Here is an 11,816-nt window from a genome sequence, read left to right on the forward strand (position 1 = left end):
ATGATGTCTTCAAGGCAGGCTTAACACTAAATTCAAACAAATATAATTGCTTACATTTTAGAGCAGATATGTAATAGTAACTCTGCTTGCCTTGGTAAATAACACTGCGGGTGTTTATCAAGAACACTGGACAGTTCAATTTTGACCATGGCCTGGTTCATTTTTCTGAAAGTTTTTCTGAAATTTAGTGAAAGCCAAGAGACTTGGCTGAGAGGGCTGGGCAGGGGAGTGCAAACACAATCCCAATCTAAAGCAGCTCCTAAAACCCAGCACGCTCAGCTGGTGCCACAGTGCAGGTGGCAGCTCCCAGCTTCATGCTGACTAAGTGCACACAGAGCTGGGCACTGCTATGGCAGATTTGGTTACCAAAAGGTGTGATCCCTTCACAGTGCATGGATGGCTCAGCCTGGGCAGAGTTTCTTACTTCACAGGGCACTCAGGGTGACAAGAAAATTTGCAATCAGGAGGTGCTGTGCAGGGAAGGGAAATGCCCCTTTCTCTGTGTCCCTGCACCTCACCAGGAGTTCCTGTGCTGTTGGTGGGCATACCCTGCTGTGTGCTCAATCAGCAGGAAATAGTGCCCTTGCCATCAGGGCCTCCATGGCCATGTTCTCCTGCCACAGCCAGTCCTTAGAGCTGGGGAAGTGAGGCGGAGGGAAGGGGATACTGTCCTAATGCCCTTTCCCATGTAATAACACCCGTTCAATGTCCCACACAGTTGTTGATCACTACACAAGTGAAATTGTCTTCAATAGTGTCCGAGTAATCGCCATCATCATTATTGGCCTGGGCTTCCTCCTGTTGCTCTTGCCAGAGGAATGGGATGTCTGGGTAATAAAGCTCCTCACACGTCTCAAAGTCCGGAAGAAGGAAGAAATTCCTGAAGGGAATGGAGACATTGCTTCAGGACTGCGTAATAAAAGCCGGAGAACTCGCCCTTCCATGTCATCCTTTGCTCATTAAATGCTCTTTTTACCAAAACTCTGTGGTTAACGTTATATATGATGATGCAAAGGTCTTTTCTTGGGAAGAAGCACACCTGTCCAACGTGGTGTACATACCTGTACAGTTTTGATATGATCACCATCTAAAGCATCAAGTCATGGCATGTCCAATTTGCTTGTACTTTTTTCACATCTGACCTTTCACTTAAGTAGTACACTGAAAAAACCTGCAAACCAAGAACCTCTCTTCTCTTTTTAAATGAATGTAATATATAATCAAAATATATTTGCATAGGTTATTTTAAAGAATGACTTTCATGAAAAGCAGGGCAGACATTTTGAACATTAGGTACTGAATGATGCATTGCACACTGTGATTTAAAAGAAACAAATGCTATGCTACATCACATGTTTATTTTTGACCAGAGCTGTACTTTGAAAGTTTTCAAGGAGCAAAAAAAAGGGAATCTTTTTGGGGACAGGAAGATGGGGGGAAGAGTGGAAGGAAGATGTAGAAATCACTCTATGTAGATGAGCTCATGTTGCGCTGCAAACAGGGAAAATTCAAGCGCAAAAAATGCTTGCACTTTATAAAGCATAGAGAGAAAGCAGTCTAGAGCCCAAATCTCCTTATTCTGCAAATTACTGTAGTCCACGTTTAAAATCATGCAAGAGAAAACCAGTGCCTTCTACAGAACTCTTGTCTTTATCCACGCAGAACCAGGTCCTGCTGTGAGTCACTTGTAAAGGCAGGGCTCAGGTTTGTGGCCCCAAAGGACCCCAAACTCCCACCGGTATCAGGACATGCCTCTCATGCACGCCATGGCTTCTGTGGGAGTGTGGGGCCCAGGGGACTGTAAGTTCAAGTGCAGGAGACCTGGTTCTCTTCTGACTTCACAGGTATTACCCCTGTGTGGAGCTGCACTTGATTAATGCCAATGTGAGGAAGGGGAAATCTTGGTCATGTGTGGGACAATCCGACAGAAAATTATCAAAGAGGCTGGCATGAGTGTGATTGCTGATGTACAGTCTGAGAGCATGGACTAAGGGGGTGAATCACCAGTTGCTTTTACTCCATAATTGTGAGTGTTAAGAGTTAAAAATGTAAGATATTTACATCAAATGTAACACTTTTTATGAAACTTGTAAGCACCAGGATGTTTACTTACGCGATTTTGGTTCGCCATTAAATTTCTATCTGTGATAGATCACGTGCTATGTAAAAAGAGGGGGGAAGGTTATAGTTTACTATTTTTGAAGTTTACATTGTTGCATACAAAATTAAGTGTTCTTTTGAACTGCTGCCATAGCCTAAGGTCCCTGCTGCCACTGAGGTCCTCTTTGTCTCAGGCAGGGGTGGCATCCACTTCAAAACATTTTAGCAAATCAACTTCAGATTCCATTATCTGTTTGACAAAGCTAAATAATAAAATATTTTAAACTCAGTCAATGCTATCTTTTTCCTTCTCTTGACTGAACCTTTATGGCAGTTGTTCTGTGGGTAATATTTGGCCAAAGTGATCAGAAGGGAGAGACACGATCATCAAAGCAACCGAGGCTGCATCTCACGGCACTGCTAGCCCGTCCATCCAAGACAGCAAAGTCTGCTCTAGACTACCCGGACAAAGGCATCTAGAGGGATGCTGTTAGGCATCAGTCAGGAAACAGACATCCAGCAGAAGCAGACCAAAGAAAAAATTGATCTTTGAATGCATTAGTGAGCAGCCATACGTGCATATGCTAACAGGTACTTAGGGCTGTGTGTGGGACATGAATTTGTACATTAATAACCAGGCCCCAGTCCAGGCAGTAGGCTTATCCCCACCATTTTTCTTGATGATTAGACATTAAAGACTTGCTAACAGAGATTACACCCCTGAATTTTTATATCTATTTCTTTGGGAAGAAAAGGCACAAGACAGGAGCACAGGTACAACTCCAATAACTGCATTGAAGGGCACACATAGAGGCTTGACCTCAAAACTCCCAGATTCAAGTTTATTCCATCTTCAGACAAATAATTTTGTCATCCTTGAGGATATCATCCTGCCCAAGCCTCCTCTCTGAGCAAGGCCAAAGAAGAATATATAAACAATCCTTTCATTTTCCATAGTCCCAGAAAGTGGCATCTTCTGTCATCTCCACACTTCATTTTGTTGTATGTTTGATGCAGTCTGTAAGTATTCAAAAGGCTCCAAATGCCCTTTTAAAAAGTGCAACTAATGTGTGCTTTTAAAGAAAAAGGAAGCAGGTTTTTTAGCATTCAGTATGGATTGTGGGGGAATTTATGCATAAATGGAATGGATAACAACATTAGTAAAACTGTGATTTACTAAATGCAACTAAGTCATTGCTTCTGTTGGCTCATCCTTCCTGAGGACAGGTTAAACACATGCAAGGGCTGGGACTTCAAACAGCACTTCATGAACTGTCTCTCTTCTGAGTGGGAACTGTGCAAACTAGATTTCCCCACATGAAGAATTCAGAGCTAGCCATGTTAAACAGATGAAATTACCTACGTTTCCTCAGTCAACACCTTGCCCTAAGCATAAACACCTGACTTGACAGTAAGCCACTGGGTAGAAAAACCTTCCAGACAGTGAAGTCCAGGATGTGATTAGGAGAACAAGAATGCAGTTTGTCCATATGGTACATGTGCACATAACTAAGTGCCAAAGCATCACAGGTCTGAAGCTGAGAAATGAAAAAAACTGGAGTTGTTTGCTTTCACCAAAAGGACAAGCCAGAGCAAACCCCTCTGAGAAGGCATTAGACGTAACTGGGCCACCCTTCAGGTGAAGGCAGGATTGAAGTCCTGATCTCAGACTGTGAAAGGATGCCCAGGACAAATTCAGCCTTGGAGAGGAGGGCTGAGCTGTGGCAGACTCTCCTGCTTGCCCTCAGAGGCCAAAGCACTGTGTGCAATCTCTGCAGCAGTCTGTGAGTCAGACCCCACACTGCCCTGCAGAGGCAGTACCTGCTCTGTACCTGCAGTACCTGCTCTGCAGCACAGAGCCACACCAGCCTGGAATTAGCACTTTTAGCTCACCATTGGCCACCTTGAACCTCCTCCTCAGGCAGAAGTGCAGGTCCCTCCAGCACGAGGCTTCTTCAGGTGTCTCTGAAGCTGGTCTCCTGCATCATCATTGTGCATCTCCTGTCCTGACAGAGCACTGCCAGCCACAGGTGTGCACCCTTGTTCAAGGGCTGACCTGGACTGGCAACTGCCTGCCCCTGCCAAGGCCTCAAAGTGTCCAGTAACAAGTGTCCAGTGAGGTGGTTATAACACCAAATTGAGAAAAAAAATCTCAGAAAAGCAAATAGCATCGCCAGACCTCATTGCAGCTGCTGGATTTCACTGCTGCAGAATACAGCAGTGAGAAGGCACAGCAGTCCTCCTGCCTTGTGTGCCTTTGTCCTTGTCCTGTTGTCTCCTGCTGCTACCTTTATAATAATTTTTTATTGCAACTCTCCTCAGTGACTGAATGAGCCGTTTATCAGCACATGAGTCAGAGATGGGCTTATTTTAAAAAGTTTTCCCTGATTTTCTCTCTAGAATGGCTGTATTCATATCAGTAGTCTTCAGAAAACAGCCATGAAGGGCAGAAATCCAACCACAGTAATCAAGAGATGAACAAAAGACACTGAAACCAGTATGTAGCTTAGCTGTTTTGGGATCTTAGGCTAGACTAGCAGGAGCTATAGATCACTAAATTCTGGGGATTAATTGATGTTTCCTATGAACTGAGGAACAAATCTCTCATCCCCAGCTCTCCAGAGTGGTCTAAAACAAAATGAGTGCAATATTGAGCTGGTCAGAGTTACTAAAGATACTGTATCTTCAGCTTACAGAGAAGGCAACATGACCAGGCTGACACCATTTCTGGTCAAAAACCTGCCTGCTATGGTGTCTGCAGGCCCAAAAACTAACAGATAAGTGAAGATTTCCCTGTGCAGTGAGTGAACATGAAAGCCTAGATGGATTTGCATAGCTCTGAATCATATTCCAAGTAAACTCACAAATGGGCACAACTGAAACACATGGAAACATCCTCCTCTTCACTGAAAAGGATGTTGATTCTCCAGCCCTTGAGAAGCCCTAGAAATAGCACCAGCCACCTTGCCTTGGCTGTGTGGGCTCAGACAGCAGCCTGGGACTGGGCATTTCTTCCAGGAAAGGGGAAAGAAAAGCAGCCAGAGACAATGCAGCTCATGTGAAGCAGAAGCACAGGAGAGCTGACGAATGACAAATAAATGCCTCTTGTGAAGCACCTTCCAGGTCAAGATGCCCACCTGCCCATTGCAATGATTCCAGTTTGAAGAATTGGAGTCTGCACATGCTGTAAAGCCATGAAGTACAGCAAGTTCAGCTCCAGGTCCCCCACTTGTACTGCAGAAAGTATGGAGCCTTCAAGGCCTCCAAACCTGAGCTATTCCTTGGTGAAGACCAAGGATGAGAAGCTTCTTCCACAGTCCAGTCCTCATGCAAGCTCTCTCTGCAGAAACTGCCTTCAAAAATGGATTTTGATGGATGAGTTTAATTACCTCATAATAATTAGAAGCAATTAGATTCTCTTCTTTATCTGACATGCTCTAGGGCATTTCCATAATAATCTGAACCTTATGCAGAAGTCCTGAACATTAAAAACGAAGTAATTAAAAAAAAAAGAGCATAAAGATCTTATGACCTGTAGCCTAAAAATCTTCTAAGGGGAAATCAAAGTCTTAAGGACAGGACCAGTAGCTCAAACGAATGTTTCTGAAAATAATAAACCTTATACTTTTCTTTTCCACTTGAAACTCTGTTAGAGGGGTCTTAATATATGCACAAGATCATTTTAAAGAAGGTGGCAATTAGTATTTATCTGTACTTTACAGATATACTATGATTCAAACAACCTCTCAGAAGTGAAGAGTGGAACTTCTAAGCAGAGTTACAATTCTGGAAAAGGCTTAAACAAGGGAGGTTGTGAATCTCACATTAGCAATGTACTTAGGAACCTGTTATATGCAATTTTTCTACAGTGACCTAAAGACAGTCCTTTAATCCTGCTGCTGAAGCAGATGATCCCTTCAGAAGAGAATTTTCCAGCTCTTTATCCACAGTTTTCCCTCCCCTTCTAGATTCAGTCCCCCTAACACCGCAAGATAGCCATCAGTGCACTGATTGGGAACAACAGCAATCTAGGAGCTACTTTGCCGTTTGGCTACATGAAAGTGACAGATCCCCTCTCAGTGTTAGTCTCTTGAATCAGTAAAAAAGTATTATCAGTAACAGGTTTTTTGACCAATAATTTGACCAATCAGTGACCAAGAAGACTGGCCTCAGGACAGCTCCTTTGGTAATCTCTCTCATTTTGAACAGCAGTAATTTTTTTCCTGCTATTTCCTGCCTCACTTCTCAGTTATTAAGCCACAAGAAAATGTCCTTTTATCCACAGTAGTTTCATTTCTTTGGTAAGAAGCATCATTAAAAACACTTCAAAAATCTAAGTGTAGTGTTTCCAATTATCTCAAAAAAAGAGACAAAACAAGTCTGCAGAAAGTCATCCATTCATCAGACTCTTTTTAACATAAAAAGGACAAGACAACTGAGAGAGTGAGACTTCAGCAACATTTTGCTTTTCCTTAAGGGAGGGCTTTCTTGCCTACCTTCCACAGAATATTTACACTCCAGCTTCTTGCTGGAGTTCTTACACATACCCACAACTGACCCAGACACTTAGAAGATTCTTGAATTAAGACCTAGATTCCTTTGAGTTCCAAGCAGCAGGATTTGTTAATACTTCAAAAATGTGAACTTGTCTTTCCTGGCTACAAGCATATATTATGGGCCAGTGAATGTAGCTTTCCAGTCCCCCAGCAATAGATCTCACTGCCCCTTTGGCTTCTGAAGCCACCAAGAGTTTAATGACTGCAGCCTAGAAAGCAGAGTAAGCTGCACAATGGTCTCCTGGTGATTTTTGGCCAATTTTACATTTTAAATGCCTTCCTGGCTTGTACAACAAAGCATCACTCTTTCATTGTGTGATTTTGCATTTGGTCAAAGGCATGCCACTTGCTAACTTGGCTAATAATAAAATTGATATTGATCTTGGCAACAAATACCATGTTGGAGAACAATGCTGCCTTTGTGCATGTGTAAGCAATCCCATCTGGCCCAGTACACCTACATTGCAGACAATGTTTATAGTGCACATAAGGTAATTGGTGCAGCTGATGAGTTAATAAATACAATACCTGAATGCAAGAATGCAAATGGGTATTTTATAAAAAAATTTAGGATATGCTTCAGTCTTAGAGGACTAGGAACAACTTCCTTTCTTTAGTACATAACATGTCACAGAAATTTGAAGACATCCAGTTAAACTCAAAAGATGAGTTTCCTCTTCTAGCTACATAGCTTTGAAAACTGAAGTCTGCTTGTAGAACAGGCAGATTTCCAGTTTCCCATCTAGCTTTCTTGGAAAAAGCTGAGAATCAACATGGCTGTAAAGCAAACTTGTCTCATCCTTGGTCAGCTTGGAGAATTGCTAAGCAGGAGCCAAAAGAAGAGTGAGAATTATTCAGTCTTCAAGCATTGCCTGCTTTTCCCAAAACACTCCTTTTTCTGTTTTCTTCCTTTCTAACAATTGAACAAAAATTGAATTCTGGCATTAAAAACAAGTGCCTACAAATAATGTAAATTACTTCATCACCGTAAAAGAATCCAAAACATCCAATTTTTTGGCTTTTTCTTCACCGTAATCACCACTCCTCAAGGTACCTAGAGATTTTCAGACCACACTCCACAGAGTACTCCACTAAAGCCCGTGACAGGCCATGAAGATAAGCCTTTGTTCAGCAGGCTTCAAACCACCAAAAAAAGGCCTGGAGAAGGTGAAAAACAACCATTCTGTCTATTCTTTCCCCTTTGCCTCCATACCAGCCTGCACAGATGGCTCATCTTTCCCAGCCAAATCCCCTCCAGTGCTACCTGATGAGTGCACGCAGTCTGCCCTCTGGTACACACAGAGCTGCACAGAAAGCTGCGGCAGTGACTCAACCTCTGTCCCTCCCCCAGTGTCCCAAGCCCCAGTGTGCTGCATCCTCTATGTTCACATCACACTGGCACTCCCTAGTGTAGGGATACTCATCACAACACCCAGCTAAGACAGTCTTCTGAAGAAATGGAGTTAAGAATCCCAACACACAGTTAAAAAACAAACACACCCACATGATAATTCTTGACATCTTCTTAGGGATCTGGAGAACTGATCTGCTAAGATCACCCAACAAAAGCTACAGTTTTCTTTCTCCTCATACACTCTTCCTTCTTTATTCATACATAAACCTCAATTTTTGCTAACTCATTTGAATTTTAGGCATGCTATTGTTAAAAAGAAATTCACAAAAGTAAAACACAGAGTGAAGTCTTCATGAAACAATGGAGTGCTTTGCATCAGGCCATAGAAATTACATACACTTCTTAAATGTCTCCAATCTAAGATTACTGTATGCAGTTCATGAGGCTTCTTTGCTTAATTTACTCCTTTATAGTAATAAAACCTGGTACAATTAATCATTGTAATGATTTGGTTTTTTATAATTATTTTCTTTCACCAAGCATAGCAAGGAACACTGTATGGCCAAAGGAGTCAGAGTTACATCCTTAATGGACATTTAAGAAGGAAGGTAGGGAAGGAGGAAAAGAATCTTAATATATGGTTCTCTTGAACTATGTATTTTTTAATTTTATAAAAAAATTCTTGCTATTCCATAACATAAGAAAATACCCCAGGCCACCTCAGGTAAGATTTCTTTATTATTTCCAGCAAAATAAATAATTAGACAAAGGGCTATATTGCTTAAAGAACTCATTTTTTAATGCAGTTCCCTGGAAATCTGTCATGGATAAGGATCATACATCAGAATATTTCCATGAAAGAAAAAACAAATTAACTGAACTCCTGGTATAAGCACACAGCTACAGTACATCAAGGATTGCTTCTATTATTGGTTGTGGGGACACCTATAACATGCTAATTGCTTCCAAAGTAAAAGGACAAATCATTATAGTTACAAATGAAGAATCTGCTGGGCAAATTTCAATTAAATACAGGATTAGTAAGGCTGTAGGTGAGGAGTGAGCTGTTAGGCATTAACTGGAAGGCAAAGAACACACAATGCCACATCCCAATTAGCAAGAACAGGCATAAAAGAGCTTGAGAGCTGAACCACTGTAGAAACACCACATAATTCACTTTAACACATTGCTGGCAAGAGTTTCAGTGGGAAACTGGCATCTGTTTCTTTAACATCTATCTCACTAACTGCTAAATGGAAATGTAATTCAAAGGCTTCAAATGTGGCAACCAGCGCACCTAACAAATCTGGAATTTTTTCTCTCATGTTTCTGGAACATTAGCCTCTGCTTAATACCATAAATATCCCATTAATTACTCCCTGGGCACATTTCCCAAAATAAAAGACTAAAGATAAATACTTAGAATTGGCCAACTAACAACAAAAAACCTCCACCCCCTTATAGACAGCAGTTTAACCAAATGGAAATATTGCCATTAAAAATTTATTATCTCAATCTGTGTATTTTTTTTCATGCACTTTGTAAAACCATATCACTAAATTTCCTTAATATCCACTACACAGAGTTATTTACTCCAGTGTACTCCAGTTAATTGTCTCCAGTGAGTACTTTTTGGGTTACGGCTCATTAAAGAATAAACTATTTATAACCAATATCTCAGATGTGCTATCTGGGCTTTGTGATTAATTATATATAATCACATTATCCCCTCTGTTTCATAAATGCAGTAACTAAACAACTTTACACACATCATAAATTTTGAAATCTAAAACACAACTGGCATTTCCTATTATTACATTCCATTATCACATGTTCTGGTCTCGAGATTTAACATTAATTTTCTTTTCAATGTTCATGCTTGTAAAACCTTGCTTCGCAAAAGCCTGAGTGCAAAAGGGTCCTAAGTAAGCTACAATACAAATTTACTTCTACACTAATTCTTTGCAACATAAAACCAACTGAAATTCTATTTTTGCAGTAACTTTAACTCACCTTAAACCCATTGTTCTATTATTAAAACTATATGACTGCATTTCCACCTCTTACCTATCATAGTGTAGCAAACAGAAGACAAACAAATAGGCAGGGCAGAGAGCATGGACAAGTGTTATACACCACACAGTGTACAGCAGCAGTCACATTCACGTTGCTCCAAAAGCATCCCTTCCAAAGGAATGGACGAACGTTTTAACAAAAAAAATCCCCTCCAGATCTGTCTGGTTTACGAGGGGGCTCTGCTGAAGAAGTGCAAATCTTTGGCCCTCTCCTAAAATAGCTTTCATGTATCATGATGAGTGAGCCACCTGCAAGGAGAACCAGGAAAGGATGCCCACCACCGCCAGCCACAATCATTACCACATGCTGAGGAAAAAAGCTGGCTCAAGGTAGGTGACAGCTACACCCAAACCAGCTGGTGAGTGGCCTCACACACTGGACAGAGCATCGGCTACAGCAAACTCCCAGGAAAGCTGCCAAACATTCTGGGAACTGCCAGGAAAAACAGCCTTAAAGCTGTCCGGCCATCTGAGAGCTGCCAAGGGCTCAGCAGCTGGCAGAGTTAGGCGGCTCTTCCCAGCTGCCAAAATGTCACCTTTCCCAAAACTGCAGTGCTATGGTACATGTTACTAAGAGAACATGTGCCATAGCTTTCAAAACTGCAAAACTGGTCCACATTTCCAGGCGGAATTGATGCATGACAGGAGACCGCCAATTCTTCAGCAAGCAGGAAATGCCACCAAGTCCCAAATGAAATGATGAAAATGAGTGTGCCTCTAGATGCTCTCTACCAGAGCTGCAGACTGCAGTCATCACCTGGCTGCCTGTAGCAGGCAGAGGCACTGCAAGGCCTCCCTGGCGATCACTTGCCTAAGGTAAGAAATGCCAAGTCACGATGACTGGACCAAAGTAGCCCCTCTTCCGCCCTCATATCCTTGTTATCTCTCTGTAAGGCTATAGGTCGTATTCTCCTCAACCATGGCCATTGGACAATTTCCAACACCCCAGTACCCTATATCAACCCCCATCTCTGCCCAGTTAGGCAGAAAAGCTGTCCCTGCATCCCTTCACAGAAGCTGAAATTAAAGGACACCGCTGTGGAACCACATACAGCCTTCTCTCTATCCCTATGCGTCTGCTGAGGCACTTGCGAGCACAGAGCTGAAATCACTTGTGAGCTGAATTCACAGAGCTGAAATCACTCCAGAGTTGCTCACTAAGTTGCTTGCGGCTGGGAGCTGAGCCGAGGGACCCACACAGGCTGAGCCTATTCAGCACAGCGCTATCTGGGACACCTATGGAGCGGCAGGCGGGGTCGGACAGTTCCCCAAGCCCCAGGCTGCATTAGCTGCCCCCAGGCTTCTCTTGCTCTTATACAACCATGGCTACGGGTACATTATTCTTTCACTTTCAGCTTGACTCCGTGACAGAGTCCGTTCCAAGAAACCTTTCTAGAGTGGTTAGTGCATACTGAATGAAATCAATGGACCAGCTCTCAGGAGGAACCCTGCTGCAAGGAAAACTGTCAAAAATGCATTATACGTGTATGCTATCTTTATCAGCCTTCCACCCAGTCACTACCTTACTGTCATGCTATTTAAAGTGCGGCAAATTTACAGTGCTGTAAGTGCTCTCAGATATTTTTTTCCCTAATTCATTAAATTAACAAAGCCTGAAGTAGCTCAGACCACGTGCCATTGCTCAGCATTACTGGAACTTGCGTTCCAACTGCTAGGGCTTTATGAATACCACATGGAAACTGGTCCCGGCCCCAAACATTTTACCCCGTG

General features: G+C 42.3%; 1 protein-coding gene across 5 annotated transcripts in view; it reads left to right on the forward strand.

Moving 5' to 3' along the window:
• The window catches only part of SLC35F3 (solute carrier family 35 member F3), a 166,921-nt gene extending 164,532 nt beyond the window's left edge, over positions 1 to 2,389 (forward strand). For all 5 annotated transcript variants that reach the window (XM_053972673.1, XM_053972674.1, XM_053972678.1 and 2 more), the window contains one exon: positions 719 to 2,389. In XM_053972673.1, coding sequence (XP_053828648.1) covers positions 719 to 963 — 245 coding nt within the window. In that variant the 3' untranslated portion in view covers positions 964 to 2,389. The remainder of the gene's footprint in view (positions 1 to 718) is intronic.
• The last annotated feature ends 9,427 nt before the right edge of the window (positions 2,390 to 11,816 follow it).

This window comes from Vidua macroura, chromosome 3 (assembly GCF_024509145.1).
Source record: "Vidua macroura isolate BioBank_ID:100142 chromosome 3, ASM2450914v1, whole genome shotgun sequence".
Classification (NCBI taxonomy): domain Eukaryota; kingdom Metazoa; phylum Chordata; class Aves; order Passeriformes; family Viduidae; genus Vidua; species Vidua macroura.